The 22,000-nt window shown below is 40.6% G+C and overlaps 2 protein-coding genes across 2 annotated transcripts; one reads left to right on the top strand and one right to left on the bottom strand.

Annotated features, from left to right (window-relative positions):
• Window positions 1-2,552: 2,552 nt before the first annotated feature.
• LOC116168438 lies at window positions 2,553-3,287 on the bottom strand. The gene is made up of 2 exons (XM_031484273.1): window positions 2,901-3,287; window positions 2,553-2,855 (listed from the first exon to the last, which is right to left on the bottom strand). Exons 1-2 carry the CDS (start codon window positions 3,124-3,126, stop codon window positions 2,632-2,634), a joined length of 450 nt encoding a protein of 149 aa, XP_031340133.1. The 5' UTR covers window positions 3,127-3,287; the 3' UTR covers window positions 2,553-2,631.
• An 11,893-nt stretch (window positions 3,288-15,180) lies between these two features.
• On the top strand, window positions 15,181-15,612 carry LOC116160025. The gene has a single exon (XM_031473142.1). It carries the CDS (start codon window positions 15,181-15,183, stop codon window positions 15,610-15,612), a length of 432 nt encoding a protein of 143 aa, XP_031329002.1.
• Window positions 15,613-22,000: the final 6,388 nt, after the last annotated feature.

Below are 22,000 nucleotides of genomic sequence, written 5' to 3'. Positions count from 1 at the left end.
TTAATAGTGTATTTAAGTTATTGTTTATGTTATGTTTTTGTCGGTGTTCACGATGTTTAGCATACCGTGCACCTGTCGCAGAGGGGTGGTGCGCTATGATTTAATAAATAATTGTGCGTCATCGCCGTATGCCCAATTCGTAGTCGCGACATTATCATTTGTTGGCGTCGTTTTATAGGTGTGTCGTTCCATGGTTCCACTGTAGCTTTGACTTCTCTAAGTTTTGAATTGGATTGGTTCCATTCTTGTTGCCATTTTTCGCGCACTTTTCTTTTAAAAAAATGTTTGGTGGCTTGTGCTTTCTTTTAATTTTGAACGAACTCTATGGTTTTCTAACGCGGTGTCCCTACAATCCACCCTTCTCGATTCCCTCCTTTTCCGCGCAGGCTTGCTTTTAAGTAAGTTGGAAGGGAAAACGGAGGGTAACGAAGTAAAGTGGAAAATAGGACAAACGAAATACTAAGGAACAATTAAAATTACAATGGGACGAAACATCCATCTTCGCCAATATTAGACGAAAAAGCCCTAGATAGGAGAGAAAAAAATTTCTTCACCAAAGAAGAAAATACCATATGTGAAATATTTTATGATCTATGATTTGTTTGTTTCTTGTAATCTGTGATATTTCTGTCGCTTGTATTTGTCTATTAGTTTATATAATGTTTATGTATTTATATTTAAGAGCATTTTAACTGTAACTTAAACATTATAAACGTCTATAAATTCGAGATGTAGAACTGCACTATACAGTGGAATTGTAGAGGTCTTGTGAAAAGATACACGCTCCTAAAAATGCTCTTATGTGCGTGTGTGTTACACATAAAATAATACACTATAGTCGTAGATAAACACAATCCAGCACAATACCGAATGTTTTAATGTTCAAGATCCAAAAGTTTTAATAGAACCTAACATTACACTTCACCGATCGTGAAATAATATGGACGTCGTACTAATTCGACTTTCTCATTTGATAGAATATTGGGGTAACAGTGGCGTTACTCTTTGATGGTAGCGCTTGGAAGTATTCGATCACTTAAAATGGATTTAAATCGAAGTGCAAAACAACACACAGTTTTATTGACTTAGAATAGAATCTAATCGCATTGATCCATCGTGAAACAATCTAGTAAAGTGCGTCCTATCTTTTGTGGATCTACCACGTGTGCCCTAATACGCATACATTATCTGCACTAAAGAGTTGTTGATGTATATCTCCTTTGAAAAAGCATCTGTAGAAGTGAAAAAGTGGCAAAGCAATTTCTTAAAAGGATTTCGTTCATTTTTTGTGCGTGTACATATAACGTCGTTTACGTTTTACTGTTGTTTTGAAAATAGCAAGGGGCAAGATTTATAATTAAAATTGAATTTCGCTCATTCACTCGCATATTATAAAATTAGTGAATAAATATGCTTACTAGGGCATGGAAAATTGCAATCATGTGTAACGCGCATCTGGCGCTACCCTCAGTATCAATCATAATTATGTAACAATTTGAATAATACACAAATGCGTATTTGTAACTAGATTTTAAATTACAGTTTCTCTATTTGATTGTAAACTCTGGAAGTCACTCGTGCACTTCATTTTTGTTATCGGGATTGAAATTATCTCAAACGATTGTTTGGCTACAGTGTGTTTCCGAGCACGAACGACATTTTCGAGGTCATCATAGCTCTAAATCCCCGGTTGCTGAGCATTCTCATCCCATCCCATCCCCTTTCTGCCAAAGAAAATTTCGCAAGGGCATCGAGATTTTGAAAACACCTAAACAATTTCAACCGTGAGGAGGGATTAGCCATCCCTCGTCACGATTGAATTCTGCCAGAAAGATTTTTTGCCATGTACTAACCAACAACACCAGGTGGAAAAAATAATCGAGGTACCGGTTTCGTATCCGGGGGGTAGCGTATTTTTCGAAAAAAATTTTCAAAAAGTGCAGAAAATGGGCTGTTTTTGAAGAAAATGATAGAATTGTGGCGTATGTGTTCATTTTTCAATAATTTTAATGTACTGTTTAATTATGGAAATCCTCTTCCCGACCTAGGCACAGATCAAAGTGAAATATCTTTATAAGCTTAATATCGCTACTTTTGTTTGACTAATTGTAATTAATGGCGATATAGATGATTTCTTAATAAAACTTAACCCAAGCAAGTAGGCAACTTCTTAAGCACATCTGTTTAACACAAGTAGGGCTAGGATTTTAAAGGTGAATGTGTACTTGCTCATAATGCAAATTTTAGACGAGGTTCTTAAAAAACCTTTAACCTAGAGAATGTTCTTGAGAAGACTTCTTTAACTTATTCTGTACACTGCTAATTTGGCTAGGTTAAGTGTACAATAAATATACTATATGTATGTACCACAATTATTTTATTAAATAACAATACATGATAAAGGTACATGTCATTAAAGAAATGGGTTTCCTTTGGCAAGTGAAAACGGAAAAAGGAACCTGTAAAGAATGATTGTTAATTAATAGGCGATTAAATTGAAGCGTATTAATTTACAATTTGACGATAATATGAAATCACGGTGCACTGCTCGGTCCTGCCACTGGTTCCTCGGGATCTTCTCCGATAGGAACAGGGGAAGGTGGATAGAGGTCGGCAGCAGCTCGCATGAATTCATGAATAAGGCGAGTTCGAGGAAGAATTCCGCAAGATACCCTGACATATGCGCCTCCCTGGAATTCCTCCTCGCACGTCTCTCCACAGCCTCTCGATATTTTGGGTGTGCGCGCCTGTGTCGGGATCCATGAAGGTCAAGCTGTGGTTAACAGTGAGGTGACGAAAGCCTTCGGTACCTAAACACTGGTAAGAGCACCAACAATCGGAAATGATTGTGGTGCCTAAAAATGTAAACGTTAAAATAAGCATCGCAGTCTGCTACGTACCAGGTCGTATGTGCTCTCGTATAAGCTCAAGCAAGGTATCCGTGGTTCGATCCGGAACTGGAAGGATGAAAACGTTGCCCGAGCCTCGCTCGTAATCTCCGAAGATCCACTGGTCCTCGATTCTTCTCCCACGGTTGTACTTCCTCTTGCCGATCTTCGCTTCGTCGGTCTCGACGGTTACTCCTTCTCCACCTAAAAGAACAGAACGACGTGTTAAATAATCCATACATACCTCGACAGAAACTGCTCCAGTCGACGAAGGTCCTGGACGAAACTTGCAGCTCTTCCATGATAAACCTCTTCTTCGGATGGTGAACCATGAGCCAGCACGCAACGAATCGACACACGATTGGGACGTCCAGGTGAGATCCCTCGAAGAAGGTCCCCTTCTTTGCTGTAATAGAGAACGAACACTTTATAGTCTTCCTCGTTTTCGATACTCTCACCTGACGCTGGCATCTAAAACGAAGTCGGGTGTCTTCTCGACGAAGCGAAGGTGAAGTGTCTGTTTTTTTCAGCAGGTGCAAAGTGAAATGTTGTCTACCGTAACGTGGTGGCCACTGGGTAGAATTGCACCTGCGCACATGATTAATCAGATTATTGATTTATTTACACACATCGCCATCTTCATTTTTGTAACGGGACATTGTATAAAATTTGTTGTTAGCTATTATTTATTATAAATAATTGCGGCGGGGTTTTTAGTATCTTGGGACCCACCCACCCCTTGACCCCTGTGAAATTTGGTTGAAATTGGTGTTACCCCCCGGATAAAAAACTATTGAAAAAATCTATGAATGAGGTCCTGAGTTACTGTTTTTCCAAGTTAAACGTGCATAACTTTTACATGCGACAACCAATTGAACTCAGATTTTGCAACGCATGCCTTTAATGTTTCCTAGCAAAACTTTTGAGGGGGGGGGTACACTTTCTACCGTTCATGGTATGAGTGGTTGGGGGGAGTATTTTATCTTTGATTTTATTTTAAACATCCCAACATATGGAACTATTTTCTACAAACTACCGCCCTTCTTTCTTATCCCTTATCAAAATAGGGGGGAGGGGGCTGATTATATCCTTCGTGGTACTGTGATGAAAGGAATCAACTTCTACCAACCATAGTCCTTCTCCTCGACTCTTTATCGTTAAAGGATTATAATCCCTGATATAAGAGCGGATTGTCGGAGGAGGGTACTCACAAAGAAAAATTAGGAGGTCTGGAAAAAACATATATCCATTGGTAATTTCAAAATATTATAAACGCCAGCCCAACTGTTTATTAAGGTATTTCGGTTTAAAAAATGCGCTTTATCTGCAAAAGATTTGTGCTCAATTTATAGGTGTTTCCGCAGAACACCAGGTGTGTGGTGCCGTAGATTGTGTTGCGTGTGTCTCAATGTGCGCCTTGTCTAATTCGTGGTTTAGGTGCGCGAGACTTAATACGTAACCTAACAGCTAGTAGGTTCAACATGTTATCAAACTTGGAGGGAACCACCAAGTCTATTAGCATGCTGCCCAAATCATCGGTAGTCATCGAGAGAGTATGATGTATGCGTTAGCGTTATTGATCCCTACTTGCACCTCACAACAAAAAATCCTATACAAATGGAGTATTCACTTCTAATGTACCACTGTAAACTCAACACATGTTCCTGAAATCACCAGGATTGGGCTTGGAATGTTATTCGTCACTAAAGTGACCGGATGTCTCTTGTAACGCTAAATGGGTCCAAACGGAATTTCGCCAGGAGCAACAGCGCCCTAGTCGACACTCTTAAGGGAAATCCAGGCGTAATCGTCAGATTCGCGAATTTGCAAACATCAACTGGGACTATATCAAAAAATCACATATACCCTGAAATAACCACGGCCAGAGAAGTTCCGCAGGGTAATTCCAACGGCTACAGGTAGGGTATTAATCAGTCAGTTAACTTCTTCAGCGACCTGGTATTCTACGACAACCCTGTATCCGAAACTTTTCGCAGCTACTGTCGGCCAAAAAATAAAGAAGGTCCTTTCAATATATCTCCATTAGTTATGAACAGAATTGCATGAAAAACAATATGGGCATAGGTTTAGCCATATAATACGCAATTTCAAAAGTTGAGTCTACTCGATTCAACATTCACAGTGCTCTTTTCGCATCTCGACCATTTATGAACCGAATTGCAAGCTTTTTATTTGCACTCAAAATCTTCTGTGGCGACTCTTGCGCCTTTGTGGACGGTAAACCAAATACATGATCATTAATTTCTTCCGTTCTTCGTCCATAGTATAATTGACAACTGCTTACTACAACTATTCAACTAGAGTCTAGAGACCTAAAAACAAATTCACCGGAAACGTGTGAATGGTTATCCGTTTTGCGTCCGGTGATTTCACCGGTCCGTTAAAAAAACGGATAGTGTGAAAGAGCTCTAACGCGTTTAATGATCACGTCATCACTTGGGGTTTTGGTTAAGTGGTTCCAACCTACAACTGATTACCGATATAAACCTCTAAAAAAGTCTAGATCCGGCAAGGATTGAATAACACGATCATTACGAAGATATTGTGTATGTTGTACGATGAAACAATTCACATTGCGGTAGCAACATTACCAGCTATATTTGTGTAAAAGTGTAGAAAGTATTTTTAAAATAATGTCTGCTCATATTTGCAATTTTCTAATAGCGTGACAATTTTCACTTAAGGGAGATTGATACGGCGTAAACACACCAAACTCAATAAATGGTTTCTTAATTATTTTTTATCTCAAAAGAGGACAAAAGGCTCGAAAGTAAAGTTTCGCCATTCTTTTAATCGAGTAATAACATTGTTGATTTATCGTTCTTTTGGTACCTCGCTCGTACTGCAAGACAGTGAAAAGCTTTTTCCACATATTTCCTATTTTCCGCAATATATTCTAATGGAAACAAATAAAGTACGGTCATGATTCCCCACAATCGTCCTGAAACTTGCATCCACCTTGTTAGAAAAAGTATCCGGATTATACCCGCGGGCATCGCCTGATGATCCGACAAGAACTAATACGACTTTTTATTTTCTCATTTTATTTTTCCTCCAACTCCATCCCTCTTAATGAATACAATTCGATTACTAATTTTATTTCCTAATGGAAGAAATTAAATTGGGCCGCATTTAAGAATTTTAAAAGAACGGTATCGATAGTATATGAAGCGGAAAACTGTAACGATGATAAAACACAATTTCCGAGTAAAGGTAATTCGTCTACAAATTATTGAACTGGTAGTATATGAGGGCTCATCAGGCTTTGTTTGCTCGGGTGCGGTAAATACGAGCGCCTGCTTCTACTCCCACGCTCACTAGCGACAATAACGACAACGACTACACGTCGCTCAAGTGAATTGAATGATTTGACAAATACCTACTTTTATGATTTATCACTTGTATGTAATTGAATAAATTTCATCTCAAATCAATGTTCCGCGTTGCTTTCGAATATTCTACTTATTGGAAATTATAGCCATGTTATTAGTGTGTTTGTCATACGTTTGAATGTCTGATTATTTTGCACACGATGTTTATTTCAATATTAGTATGTATATTCTCCTGATCATTTTACCTAAAAGATAATGTATAATACTTATTTTTGAACACACGCAAGGTAATTTCTTTTACTATGTTTTCAAATAGAAAAAAAGAACAAAGTACAAGAAACAATTTTATTCTGTACCTTTGAAGGTACTTAAGGACACTATAATACTACTTTTCGACATAGTCGCCACACTTTAGCGGTAAATTAGCTTTGAAATTCCAGCGTCATAGAATTCTGCCACCAACCAGGTTGTCACGCTCACTCGCAGTTTCATACTGTCTTCAAATCGCTGCGTCGCAAGTCAGGTTTCATTGTTGGAAACGCATGAGGGACAAAAACCGTACTGTATGGTGGCTAAGAGAACACTTTCCACTTGAAAGCGTCAGACTTGTAGAGTTCGACTTTCTGTATGTGGTCAGCCACTGAGCCTGAGCTGAGGAGCGCTCTGACACGCGATAGCTGCGCTCTTAGTGGCTACAGAGCAAAACGTTATCGACTTTGTGGATAGCCCTCGTATTTCATCATGTTTGATTTTATCAGTCAGATGTCATATCCAATTGCCATCATTGCAAGTAAATCTAAAGGTATTTAATGAATTGGTATAAATGCATCTTTTTACAAGTTTCGTTCGCCAGATGTATTAATTAATATTATAATTATTATGATTAGGCGCCGTTCATACTCACGGCCCGTATACTAAACCGTTACCTCAGTCGCAGCAGTTTGTGGGAGCGGAGCGAGAGGGGTACTTACCGCTTGTGACGTACTCTAGCCTGTCGTAGAGTTTCTGACGTTTCTCTACGCTTGACGTTTGTACCACGGCAGTCGTGCACAGGTGTATTGTATTCCTCTTACCCTCATTTGCCTCGTTTTTTTAATTATTGTGTTAATTTTCTTTCAAGATATTGAATTATTGGTTACCTATATGTATTAATTATTATACTAGGAGCGTACCGTATATGTATGCTTCATTAAGCCTGTTAATGATTCGACGATTACTTGAAAAGTGCTTTTACTGTTTCTTTTAGGTAAGTGCACGACTCAAGAATACTGTAACGTTATTTAGAAAATTCTGGTTCGATTTATATCAATATTTATTAAACAAAAACTAAAACACTATAAAATCCGTGCAATTTATATCGATCATTTATATCACACACTTCGAAATTTATATCAGCTTTTCGCGCTCTATGTTTCGTTCGCACTCGATCTCGTTCGATAGTAGACTAACTGCGATGTTCGGTCCGCAACCATTTATACACGCAAGCAATGTAAGTCCAGTACATTCTCGAATGTTCCTACAAATTCCACTATCGCGCGCGTAGAAAATTCCAGAGAATTCTGGAGCATTTCCGTTACAATACATTTAGGAGGAGAAAATTATGCATGTAATACTAATAAATTGGCCTTTGAAAAATTTCAAATTTGGATGTTAGGATGATAGGAAAATGCACATTCTACGCCCCCTTGATAATCTGTAGTTAAATATTCGTTTTCCATTATCGAACACTCTTTGAGGGTATGGTAGCATCAGATATTTTTGTAATGGGAATGCCTCGTCTCCTACAAAATAAAATGGAAAATCTACTTCCTCATTTGGCAGTGGTGTTGACTTGGGAATATGGAGTTTTTCACTGTTCAGCAATCTTCAGCGCCTCAGTCATTATAGCACATCTTCACGTTCAGCTTCAGAGCAGAGAGCAAGCAGAGAATTTTATTACAAGTTTGGGCAGTTGGCTCAATGGGAGACGTAATGTGACGCAAAGTGCCTTACTTTAAAATTTACTTTAAATTTGGCATTTTTGCTTTTTGGATCTTACATGGTGATTTCTTATTGTATAGTTCGGTTCGCAAGCACGTCCGCACAATGGCAGTACAGATCGACGGTCGATGGTCCGCAGCTAGTCAAATTGTGGAGAAATGTCGTTTATATAAAAGAAAAATAATATGGGACCCAGCACCGATCCCTGGGGAACACCAATGTCGGTTGTTTTTTTTATGAGACTGAAATATTTGTTTATGTCCATTTGTGGTAGGCACTATTTACTTTCTATTATGTAGCAACGAGGAAATTCAACTAATAATTTGTTCCGTCTCGCCGATTCTTGGCATTTGCATTTCAGTTTGACTCGCTTTATTTTCTGAAGTTTGCCTTTGCGTTTTCTTCATATTCGGCGTAGACCGACGAATACTGACAATTTTAATGGGTAATTTAAGCAAGTTTTAAACAAATTCCACTTAATTCCTATTATATTTGCTAATAAAATTGCCAATTCAAAAAAATTCGAAACAAACAAACGATAATCATTGTAACTTGACCTGTTTTTACGTAAGCCCTTGAATTCTTTTTCACGATATCTAAATTCTGAGTGAAGATGAAAAAGAGGTCGAACATTCCTGTGAACGATCAATACTTTAGCTACACAATATATTTTGAAATGGAAAAAAGGAAACAAATTTTTGTGTGTTATTGCCTAGATATTAACATTACGAACTTATAGCAGTTTTGGAAATTGTTTCAACTTCATTTATAAATAAGACTTAAAAGTTTACCTCGAGAACGCGAAAATTAAGTGTTAATGATAGGCAGTCCACAATACTTCAAATCTCCGGGAACTATTTCTTTAATAATTAATTAATTATACGATTTACAAGTTTCGTTTAGATAGGAAGAGTAGTATTTTTAGCGTATTTTTCAGTTGGGTGCGCTACTGCAGCCACTTTCTCTGTCCGTCTGTCCGAGGCCTTAACTACTCCTACAGTTTTCAAGGCATTTCATTCGTTCTTTTTGCATTCGGTAGCATATAGCTCTGGCACCTGAGCCAAGGAAAATCTTGGCGAGTAAACTGCGCATGCGCAGGCTGCGTAATATCAACTTTTTTAATTAATATATTTTGTTCAAATTTTAACCATAGGTACTTCTAGTAAAGGCAAACATATCGCATATAGCAAAAATCATAACTGCGCAATGCCAACTTTCTTATTTATGGAGATATTTCTCAACCAAAAATGCTTTTAGTAAAAGTAAACTTATTGTAAATTGTAAACATCAGACTAATGTGCGCATGCGCAGGATGCGCTATATGAACTGTCTTATTTATCGAGATATCTCTTTGAAATTTTAATCACAGATGCTTCCGTTAAAGACAAACATCTGATATTGCAAACATTAGGTGTGCGTAAGCGCAATTAGTGCCATCTTCCTTATTTATGAAGATACTAGTATTTCATTGAATTTTAACCATAGTTGCTTCTAGTAAAGAAAAACGTAGCGCACATAGCTGTGGCCTTTTGGAAAGTACTAATCAATTTACGGACAATGCGCTGAGGTTACTCGCCTTAGGGCGAAAACCTTGTTACTTGTTTGGGTTCATAGTGAGTTGACGATTTGCGTCGAAGTACCCCACAATTTTCGTTTGAACGGTCGATTTAAGACAACCGGTATCTTAAATGATGAAAGCTCAATTACCAAGACTTAAATCTGCACCCCCAAAGTCTTGGGAAAAGGGGCGGTCTCTTCGGAACGGGGTGGAAAGCCTCCGGGTATTCTCAAGTGGAGAACGGAATGTACCAGGGATCGGTAAGGGTTCACCACAAAATGGCGGCGGTCACTTCCGGATTACCTAAAACAAAATATGGCCGACGGCCCTGACGGTAAATTTCCTAAAGGGAATAAAGCAACAAAGCACAAATCAATTAGCGGTGTCTAGGGGAAAGAAAAGCGGAAAAGCAAGGAGAACAGAATATACTTCCCCCCCCTTAATCAACGTAATTGAAAGTTAAGCCCTTATCTTTGTTACTTAACGGGGGTGTTAAATTCACGCCAGCAAAACGGTGATAACGCTATCGATAGAAAATACGGTAGTTTAAGCTTAAGGCGGTAATGAAGCTTAGCGGAAGATTGAAAGCATAACGAAGACGAGGAACGGCCACATCCTCCTCCGGGTAGAGAAGGGAGTGGGAAAAGCTGAGGCAGTACTCAACAAGATCAAGGCAAGCATCAGCGATCGAGAGGTGGCGCTTTTAGAAGATAATTGCACCCTCTCTGTCAGGGACCTGGACGCGATAACAACCGGGGACGAGGTATTAGAGGCCTTGCTACGAATCAACCCCAACGCCAGGTGCAGAATAAAGAATATGATCACGGTGGAAAGGGGCAGAAGGTGGCATTTGTTCACCTTAACAGAGAGGCAGCCGAGAGTGTAGTGTAACAGTTCAAAATAGTATTAACCTTTGTAGTCATATTTCTATTTCCATTACCCTGTATTACATGTTCGCGCATCGTTGAGTGCAACCAATATGTCAATTCTCTAGTTACTTTTATATTTTTGTGTTGCCTGCCCGTTTGAGTTTCTCGATCTACCGATCAATGACGTCAGTTGACTGTAATTCGATACCTTGCTGTCATTGGTTTTAAATTCGTTTCCTTTATCGATAAGCATTAGATATTACCATTTATGGTATTGACATATCCATCGGCTCTCGTGGTTGGTTGGAATTATTCGTCGTCGGTTGCATCGTGACCGGAAACAAGAAAGTTAGCGTTTTTTTTTCTCGCCACCTGCTTTTAGAAAGACGGTCGATTTGTGATCCCGAATTGGGGGTGCTTGTTATATCTTCCAGTGGTTGATTTTGGATCGAACACCCTTGCGAAAGCATCTTTTAACCAAATCAACCCAAATTAATGTTTGCACCAAGCAGTTTCGTTTTAATGCTTGGGGACAAACTTCCGTAAGGAATTTTTTTTTGTACTGGAGGAATTTCAAGCCACCTTAATCGGGGAATCCATCGTATTTATGGTATAAGAAGGCTACCTTACTTTAACGAAGTTCTTTTTTTGTGTGTACTCTCTGCTTTAAGAGAGTCCTTGTAAGGAGTCAAAGTCCAACGATTCCGTAGCTTCTACGTACTCTCTAAGCGAAACACATCTACGTTAAACGACAACATGCAGGAGTTCCGTGTACTGTAAAATCTGCCATTGAAACGTTACTATCTCTAAGGCGCAGCCAAACAGATACTGCGGACACCAACCCTTTTGACACCTGTTGCGGTACATAGAAAACCGTTAGCCGTTTACACGTACACCAGGAATCTTAGGAACCAGAGACCTACCTATCGTAGTGGTGATATCTTATTATTGTTTAAACTATTGCCTTTGTGTATTTGCATTTCGTTTAACCCATACTTATGTGGTAAATGTTAACTGGCCGCACACTAGAGCCAACCATATTACTCTTAATTAGTACGCTTGAAATTGAAAGGGAATAATTTGCTTTAATTAACTGCATTTACTCATGTGAAGTAAATCACCTGTGAAGTACAGAGCTCTATACTATGATTTAAACTTCGATACCCTACAAGCTACCAATCAAGGTATTCAATCCACTGTCAATTTAACCCATTAAACTCAATCACTGTGCAACGGTAGTGGGTGACCTACTTTCAAGATTTTTGGTGTGAACTAGTTTCAGCTACTAAATTTATGTAATATTTCATTGGGGGAATTTTATGTAAACCCTGGAATTTGGGATAATTATTTCAACACTTATACTTGGGGTTGTTTAGTGTTTACATAACGTGTTTATTATACTTTATTGATTTTTTTTTTATTCCCATTTGGGGAACATAACTTTTGTGTTGGTGTTACGTATGCAGGTGCATTTGCACCCAATAAACACTTATTTTGGTGGGTTATCAGTTGCCTACTTTAAAGCTAAAGCTACCTTTCCTAGTTCCGGTAGTGGCAAGCGAAACTTAACTTGGAATTAGGTGGCGCCCAAGAGATTTTAATTGAAGCGACCAAAAGTAAGTACTGACGACCTAGGCTGGATCGAGGAGTTATAAGTGCCAATTACCAATTGAGTTAATTCTGTTACCCACAACCCTGTACATTAGTCTTTCTCTCTCCGCTGTTTGCTATTTGGTCCACAGAGCTAGCTGGCCGGTCAGCGGCGTGTGTTTTATTTATGAAGCACATGGTATTTTTGTAGTGCCTTGCATTTTGCTGCTTGCGCGTTATAGTAGCTAGGCAGGGATACCTGCGAGTGGGCTTGGCCTCATGCAGGGTGAAAATTAACGTGGACCAGATACGCTGCAGATGCTGGGAGCCAGGACACATCTCGGCCCAATGTAAGGGAGAGGACCGCAGCGCTCAGTGTTTTAACTGCGAGAACTCCGGGCACTACGCGAGGGACTGTAAGCTGGAAGCCACATGTCAAAGATGCGAGGGGCTGGCCCCAGGTCTCGGAGTAGGACATAGGGCCTACACTAGAAGGTGTAACTACGAAACAAAGCGAAAGGAAATCGAGGCAGCTAAGATCACCGGTGTAGAGAGACGGCGGAGCACCTAGTGCGAATGCAACGGGAGCCGGAGACGGGTGCGACAAATAACAATGGTGAAAGTGCTTCAGATAAACACTAATAACAGTAAAAATGCGCACGACCTAGCCGTGCAAAGGGCGCGCGAGGTGATAGTGATTTCGGAGGTGTCGGGGAGGGCGGTAGGCCCCTTACTACGGGACCTCACGGGTAAGGCGGCAATTGTCTTCACGACTAATCGGGTACACGTGCGTGCAGTTGGTCAGGGACAAGGATTTATGTGGGCGGACTTCGGGGATATAGTATTGTACTGCGTGTACCTGTCGCCTAACGCTAGTGAAATAGACCTCGTTGCCACGCTTGACAATCTTTCGCAGGCCATTCGCCGAGGGGGGATTGTACGGACTATAGTCGCGGGAGACTATAACGGCGCGTCCCCAGCGTGGGGTTCGAGAGCTTTCAACCGCAGGGGCACTATAATACAAGAATGGGCAGAAGGGATGGATCTCGTGCTGCTGGACGATGGGAAGGTCAATACATTCGAAAGGGGACGGCTAAACCCTTTCATCGACCTAACTCTGGTGTCTAACGCGCTGGTGGACGTAGTGGGCGAGTGGAAGGTCGAGGAGGTGGAGACCCTGAACGATCACCGGTATATAACGTGGGTGGCGTTTTCGAAGCCCAGCACCCAGGCGGGTACAAGCGAGGGGATGGAACTCAAATAGGCTTAACTCGGAGCTACTAGAAGAGAGGCTGCGCAAAACGCTACCGCAACGAGTTTGGGACGAGGGAATTTTGGAGGCATTTCTAACGACCATCTGCGACGCGGTCATTCCCAAGAAGAAGACGAGCCGGCCACGTTCTGTTTATTGGTGGAATGAAGAGATATCGGAACAAAGACGTGCGTGCATCAGGGCACGAAGGCAGCTCCAGCATCGCCGGAGGAGTGGGGGAGCGGTCGCCGAGTACGACCATCTCAAGGACTAGGCTAAGAAAGTTAATTGGTGAAAGCAAAAGAGCAGCGTGGAGACGGTTGTGCGACGAATTGGACCACGACGTGTGGGGAAGGGGCTACCAAATCGTTCTGAAAAGGATAGGAAAACAAAGCACTCCACAAGGGCTCACTGACGAGGCCTACGAGGATACGGTTAAGAGACTGTTTCCGACACACCCTAGAATCCGGCTAGAGGTCGAGAGGGGAGATACTCAAATGGCTCCCGTCACCGATGAGGAAATCCGGCAAAGCGCAGCCGCGATACCTGTAAATAAGGCCCCGGGGTCGACAATGTACCTGCGGTTATCGTCAAGAGGGTTGCACAGTCGTATCCTTGGATTTGGACCCAAATCATCAACAAGGCTCTCGAGACCGGGGTTTACCCCGGGCGGTGGAAGAAGGCGAATCTGGTCATGGTACCTAAGGCAACTGGGAAGTACAGGCCAATATGCCTACTGGACTTCTGGGGCAAAATTGCAGAAAGGTTCATCAAAGAAAGAATAATCGAACAAGTGGGGGACAAGCTGTCACTGTATCAATACGGATTTCGGAGAGGGAGGTCCACCGAGGACGCGGTACTCCAGATCCCAGAAGAAGTGCGGGATGCCAGCAATCGTACGAGAAGGACCAGAGAGGCATGCTTGGTCGCGTCATTGGACGTTCAAAACGCTTTCAATTCCGCGTGTAGGGAAGCAATAGTGGCCACCTTGAAGCACTTGGGTGTTGAGTGACAGCTAGTGCGTCTAGTGGAAAACTACCCGAGTGGGAGGCAGGTGGTAGCTACCAAACCTTCCGGTACACTGTTTACTTTCGACGCGAGTGCGGGTTGTGCCACAGGGGTCGGTCCTCGGGCCCCTGCTGTGGAACGTGGTGTATGACGGGGTGCTTGGATTGGATTACGGCGAAGGCGTTAAAGTGGTAGGTTTCGCGGATGACCTTACAGTGATCGTGAGACACAGAAGCAAAGACTTGGCGATTGCCAACCTCCGGCGGACAATTGAAACCATCTAGCTAGTGCCAAAAAAAACCAAGGTGGCAATGATGACCGGCAGGAGGCAAGTTATGGACGCCACGATAGAGGTGCTCGGTCAGGCGATCACCGCAGAGCCTACCATCAAGGTGCTAGAGATCATGCTCGACAAAAACTTGAGTTACATCAAGCACGCCAAATACGCGTGCGACAAAGCCTTGAGGGCCTATACGGCACTTATTCGAATAATGCCCAACACGGGCGGCGCTAGGGACTCTTAAGCGGAGAGTGGTAGCATCGGCAGCACTAACCATATGGGGCGAAAGTATGGAGCGAGACCACAAAGTGGGGTGTGGTGATAGCCAGAACGGACCAGATCACGGGGCTGCTTGCGCTAAGAGTATGTTGTTCATACCGTACTGTACACCGGGATGACGCCATGGTGATAGCCGGGTTGCCGCCAGTTGGGATCACGGCGAAAGCGAGAGGGGAGAACTGGGATGTCGACAGCCTGATGAACGGATGGCATGAGCGATGGGAAAAGCGGGAATCCTGGACACGGACAGTGATAAGGGACGTCAGGGAATGGACCAACAGGGTGTACGGCGAAGTCGTTTACTATCTGACCCAGTTTCTGTCTGGCCACGGTGAGAATGCAAGCTACTTCCACCGATTCGGAAAACGGCCAAACCCATCCTGCGCAGACTGCGTAAACTTGGACCACCCAGGACATGTAGTGCTGGAGTGCGTGAGATGGCACGCGCGCAGATTAGTAGCAGAAGTAGAAGTTGGCGAACACCTGACAACGGAAACGGTGGTTCCAATTATGCTGAACACACGGAAGGCTGGAACGCCGTGCAAAAGCTGGTGACGGAAGTGGTCTCCAGAAGGGAGAGCGAGGACCGGGAGAGACAGAGACGCGACGCCCATTAAGGCGAATCAACAGATACACTAAGGCTACCAACCGGAGACGACCACCTGTCTTCGAGCTACCTCTCGAGCGAGAATGCTTCGGCGGGCCCTCGACGTCACCTAGCTTAGAGAGGATAGAGTCGATTTAAGAATAGGCAACTTTGCATACGCCGTTCTGATATAAAAATCATGTACTGTCTAGCCTTAATATAATTTTAAAGCACAATGTTATCATGGTTACGTAACATCCGACCGTAAACTACCCAGAATTCAAAAACTTCATCGAAAAATGTTTACTGCCTTTGAGGTAACATCCTATACTTTTATACAGAACTTAAATCTTACCTCTCCACAAGGAAATTTGTTTGTATTTCTCAGTTTCAAAAACCAACATCTGCCATGGTTTTTTAATTATAAGCTCCCAAACAAAGCGTGATCAGAGAACTAAAAACTTTCGAGGAGTATCCCAAACTCTGATCAGCCCATCAGCAGCCACGTTAAAAACATGATCATCTTATTTTCAATTTGTAAATTGTCCTCATTCAGATTCTCTCTCGTATCTTAATACCATTATATGTTCTTACATTAAACTATCAGTTTTCGATTCACGTAGGAAGCAGAATTTCAAAAAAGAAAACTTATTCACAAAAAACGGACGTAGAACGTCGAAAAGTGTTTTCATTAATAGTACTATTTTACAGTAACTACATTATGCGAGTTTATTTAGTATTGTTCGTATGAATACTAACGCGGCAGTTTCTAAAGTGAAGTTAAAATGTAACAAAACATATTACTTTTATAAGGTGACGAATAATGAGAATGGTTTATGGGAGGACGTAATGTTTCTCATAATTTACAATTCCCGTAACAAAGATATAATAATTTATAATTCCATTTCGTCCGTCTTAGTCAATGTTACGTAAAAGGCGGCATAAAATTGTAATCAAAATTACAGCCAATATAAATTGTAAGAATTTTAAGAGCTGTTTTTGTAGAGGAAGCTTTATATGTTCGAAATTGAAATTGTAACAATTTGTTGAATAACAGTTCTGTGTTATTCTCAACTTTTCCTATATAAACTTGTGTTAGTATATTCAAAACCAACTCAATTTATTTTTGGTTATTTCAAAGTACATATTTCGGAATGTAAAATTTATGAATACATAAAAGTATTTTAATTTACTGCATAAAATGTTTATGGTCAAATTAGAGATAGGGAGATGTAAATTCTTTCCCATGTGGTAAACCAAATAAGACTAACTTGCATGTTGTCAATACTGACATTGGAAAATTGCTCCTATTTTACATACCGAGAGTTGTATAAAGGTCATGTCTGAATAAATTTGTCACTGAACTAAACGTGAATAAGAAACTTAATGAATTAATTTTGGGCCGATGAACGAGTTCGTCAGGACAATGAACAAGTAATTCGTTTACTTTATGAATCAATTCTTATATTATTAGATCGATGAACAGTCTACACGAATTTGAAGAATGATTTTTCATTGATGACTATTGACTAGGCGGAGTCAAATGAATTCCGACCCGCGGTAAATTCTCCAGTTCTAGAGCATTTATCCCACTGCTGAACAAGGCAAAGAAGGTGTTGTATTCCATGCAAGTAACTAAGAATTTAGGCCGTTGCATCGCTTCGTGTTTATTTTATAAATCAGTGTCCCTTAAAGTTGACGGCGGCGTTTTACTATTTAGAATTAGTCTTCTATTGTTACACAGGTACATGGGTGATACCCAGTACAGTAGTTTAAGTTAGTTAGTAAGTTAATTACCGACCGGCTTTCGTAGGGTATTAATAATTATACTTCTACTGTTTGTTTCTAAGATTTAAACATTATACTTTTTATCAAATTCCTTTTTTATGTTTACTCGACCTGTAATAAAACATTTGGCGACCGTAACAGGACTTGTTTTAAAATCATTATGCTATTCGTGTTGTGTATTATAAAAAGCGAAAAATGGATCAAGCGGAAAGAATAACAGTTTTTCGTATAGGCGTCAGAAGGCACTCAATATATTGATGACGCAGGACCACCTCAGACTCAAATGTAACATTTTTAACGTTAGAAAATAAGTCATCTGCATTGGATGCGTTTCAAGAACCTGCAATAGTCAATATTGGAGAGCGCAACCGATGCTGAATTAGAAAAGGAGTATGACGCTGACGAGTATAAGTTTATGAAGGCAAAGGTATAAGGCGTATGTCAAGTGCAAGCCCCGTTCAAGGCGGTATTCCGCCCGTATCCAATACTGGCGACCCGCTAAAGTTAAAGCTGGCTACGATGAAGTTCGTGAAATTTAGTGGCGATAATTGGTATCCTTTTGGAATTGTTTTAAGACAGTTAATGAGAATAAGAGGTTAGGTGAGATTCAAATTTCAGTATTTAAATCAAGCTATGGTGCCTGGCTCGGAAGCAGACAATTTAGTAAAGAGTTATCCATTAATTGCCGCGAATTATGAAAAAAACCCTCAAAGGTTTAAAAAATCGATTTGGTCAAGAGGAAATATTAATAGAAGTGTACGTGGGTGAACTTCAATTCTTGTTACAAAAAACGATGAACCCGATGAACAGTGTTTCACTTTCAACTTTGTATGATACGCTAGTGACACATTTGAGATGCCTAGAATCCTCAGTAGTTACCACAGCAATGCTTTTACCGTTAGTCGAGTCATAGTTACCAGAAGATTTGTTATGTTCGTGGCAACGTAGTGATACAGGGCGAGATGGACCCGCGGACCAAGATGATGCGTCGGTTCCGAGGAAAGATCGACTCGCCCATCTTATTGAATTTATTGAGGGTGAAGTTAACGAGGAAATGAGAATTTCAGTCGCAATCGCAGTGGCCAAAAACCAAAAGTGATTCCAAGAAAAATGTGCGTAGAGCGATGGGTCTGTTGGCTGCGAAAAGTGTGATTCAAAAGCACGTACTAGTGAAAACTGCGTTAAAGCCAGAAATGTCTTGTCGAGCCATCAAAGTGTGTAAAAGAGAGACATGCATGTTTTAAGTGCCTTAAGTTTGGACATGGTTTCAAGACGTGTCGTGTGAAATTAAGTTGTTCCTTTTACAGTTTATAGTGATAGTGGTGAGTCGATTGACCGCGTCCTCATTCACAGTGGTACACAGAAGTGCTATGTGTTAAAAAAAATTGGCTAATAAATTATGTTATGAACCTATAGGTTTACGCATATGCTTTTCGGGGGAGACCTGTCCGAAGTTTTAGTGATTTTTCGTGTAATGGTTCTATGAATTACAGAAATTTAGTATCACTTTGACCGATATGTGGGATAGTGACGACCCGATATCAATCCTTATTGGTGCCGATGTTGTTGGGAAATTGTTAATGGGTCGCCGTCAGGTATTCAATATGGTTTAATTACATTTGAAACATTATTAGGTTGGAAAGTTATGGGCTCAATTCGCCAAGAAGTACGTGTAGATGCGACCGTAGCAACGATGTCGTTGTACGTGAGTAGCTGTGACGTGAAGGATTTATGGTTCCTAGATGTATTGGGAATAAAGGATCCGATCGCTCATAAAACGCTGTAGCATGAAGAGGCAATGTATACGGAATTTTTAAAAACTGTTTCCATTAACGGCGAGGGACGATACGAATTTCAACTACCTTGGATTGAAAACCACTCCCCTCTGAGCGACAACAAGAATTTGGTTCTAAAACGATTGCAAATTACGACAAAGAAGCTTAAACATGAAGGAAGATATGATCGGTGTTCAAGGGGTTAGCTGAAGGAGTAATTGAGCGTGTACCGGTCGAAGAAAAGGATCTGTGGGGTCACTAACTGGCTCATCGCAACTGCTTTTGATCCATCTGCCTACTACCACCATGTTCTGAGTTTGAATGAGTGTTTGCAAAAATTACTGAATCTCATCGAGCAGCCTTCAATTGTATTAAGGTTTCGTGAAGGTGATATTGGGGTTACAGCGGACATTAAAAGGCATTTTTACAGATAAGTATCACGCCTAGTCCTCCTACTCGTACTGTTTGTTTCTAAGATTAAATAAACATTATACTTTTTATCGAATTCTTTTTCTTCGTCTAATAAAATCACAAATTATGTAGAACATTTTAAATTGACCGATGGCTAGCCCCTGTGACAAGTTTACGTTTATGTTCAAATTCGCCATTGGGATCTCTGTAACAGTGAGAGATACAGTGTAGATTAAACGGAAGTGAAGTTGTCCCTTCTTGTGACCAAAAAAACGCATTTGAAATTTTTAAAAATATCACCGAAAAACTGAAAATGGCAAATTTCGAATTCATTTCCCCTATGTTAAACGGTCGAAAATGACGGTTCCCGTTGTGGGTACTTTCTTCGAAGAATGTGAATGGGCCATCAGATTTTCCACACGCTAGATGTAAAAGCCTTGTGTACCAAGGAAAAAAGTTCTGGCATAAATATTCTTCAAAATCGCCAAATAAGAATGCTGACATTGCATAATTTGCGCATGCGTACAATTTCACAATATACTTGTCTTTATTAGAAGCATCTGTGGTTAAAATTTCAGTAACTATCTATAAATAAGAAAGTTGACAAGATTTTTCTTGGTTAAGGTGCCAGAGCATAAGCTACCGAATATCTTTTATATCTTGCGTGGCAGGAAAACACAATAAAGACCTTTATTATTATTATTTAAAAAAAGAACGAACTAAATATCTTGAAAGCTGTAGGAGTAGTTAACACAACGGATAAAGTGGCCCTAATAGCGTCTTCCAACATGAAAATGCGCTAAAAATAACACCTAACCGCAAATCTTAATTGTGAAAAATTTCGCTTCGATACGCCACTGAATGTGATTGAATTAAATTTGCCGTTATCATGATCTCTTCCGCCTGATTGGCACTGTATATAAATATGATGCCCACTTCAGCTGAAAAAAGTGGTTTAAAAACTGGTTTGTTTTAGTACCTCATATGTGTTCAATTTGAGGAACTGTTCAGTTGCGGTAAGTCGCCTGCAGCGGTGCGATCCGGTGAGCCGACGACGTTTAAGTGTCTTCGCGCGATCCACGTAACAAGAAACGCGCGTGCATGCAGTCCATATCCTGAGTCGAGGGCGGCTGTGGCACATGTGGGTAAAGAACTGTGGTCATAAAGTTCACAATATTATTTTCTTCTATCGCTCCAGAGAAACCCCTAACATGGTTTCTATACGGTCCACGTTTTCCCCATGGTTAGTAGGAGGATAAGAATATACACAAACATAGACTAAGACATAGTTGAGATCATCTTCTCATCGGGCCAGAAACTGTCAAATCCTCTCATCATTTCTTGTCAGCTGTGTAAATTCATCCACAGTCATCTGCTGGAATTGGATGTCCATATTTATTTCTTTAAAGGCCTGTGCAACCTGTACCCAGGGCCTTCGGGTACTCCAATCACAAAGATTGGCCATCATAGCCACCGTAGCACACCATAATACGATCTGTGTTTATGTTATGATGTCTCTCTTCAGGAAAGAATCTGGATATGTGAATATTCTACTGAGAGCTGCCTGAGAGAAAATCGAGTTCCAGTGGAAAAGGGTAACATAATAATAATAATATATAGAGCCAGATAAGTTCTCAACTATGTCCTCATTGATCATACTTTTTATTTATAGAAACAGGTAATTGTGCTGCGGAAGAAGATATAGGATCCAATAGCTTCTCGCTCGAACGGTTGCATTAATCCATGGCCTAATCGCTCTACTTCATCATATATTCCTGATTTAGCTAGATCTGATACTTGATTAAATTGCCATGTGACAATAGGCGAAGGTGAGAGTGGAGTGGGGTCCTTAGTAGTTTGAACTCCATTATTAATCACATACCAATGAGCTCCTACAACAGTGAGTGACAACAGTCACCGGTAATATTCGGAATAATTCCCATCCTATCCCAAAAATCTACTCCCAGAATTTAGTTACTAAATTAGGAATCACCAGTAAATCCAAAAGAATAGTACGATCGCAGATTGGCGCAGTAATGTAACCATGTAACCAATAGAATATGCATCGGAGCTGTTTGCTACCATACAAGAAGTCGTTTGTTTAATAAATTTAAAATAAGATTTTATAATTTAATTGAGATGTCTAAATTTATAAAAGAGCTTGAAGCGCCAGAATCTAAAAGTCCCATAAAAAGACTTGTTTACCTTCGGGAGGTGCTGGCTTCAATCGTGAAAATAATCCCTGAATAACTGAAAAGTAAATATCAACTTTTTTAGTTGGCCAGTTGTGAAAAGTAAAACATTTCGCAACTGGCGATGAAAAGTATTACTTTAGTTTAAATGTCAAAATTAGAAATAGCTATTAGATCCTTCCAAGTGCGTT

This window comes from Photinus pyralis, unplaced genomic scaffold, assembly GCF_008802855.1.
Source record: "Photinus pyralis isolate 1611_PpyrPB1 unplaced genomic scaffold, Ppyr1.3 Ppyr1.4_LG1, whole genome shotgun sequence".
In the NCBI taxonomy this organism is placed as follows: Eukaryota; Metazoa; Arthropoda; class Insecta; order Coleoptera; family Lampyridae; genus Photinus; species Photinus pyralis.
The sequence above is the reverse complement of the archived record's forward strand: the minus strand, read 5'-3'. Positions and strand labels throughout refer to the sequence as shown.

What these genes read in the sequence shown, in the direction of transcription:
- LOC116168438 (XM_031484273.1), bottom strand. Translation starts at nt 3,126, where the DNA reads ATGGATTATTTAACACGTCGTTCTGTTCTTTTAGGTGGAGAAGGAGTA. An exon ending in ACGAGAGCACATACGACCTG is followed by an intron (nt 2,856 to 2,900) that starts GTACGTAGCAGA and finishes TTACATTTTTAG; the next exon opens with GCACCACAATCATTTCCGAT.
- LOC116160025 (XM_031473142.1), top strand. Translation starts at nt 15,181, where the DNA reads ATGGTGATAGCCGGGTTGCCGCCAGTTGGGATCACGGCGAAAGCGAGA.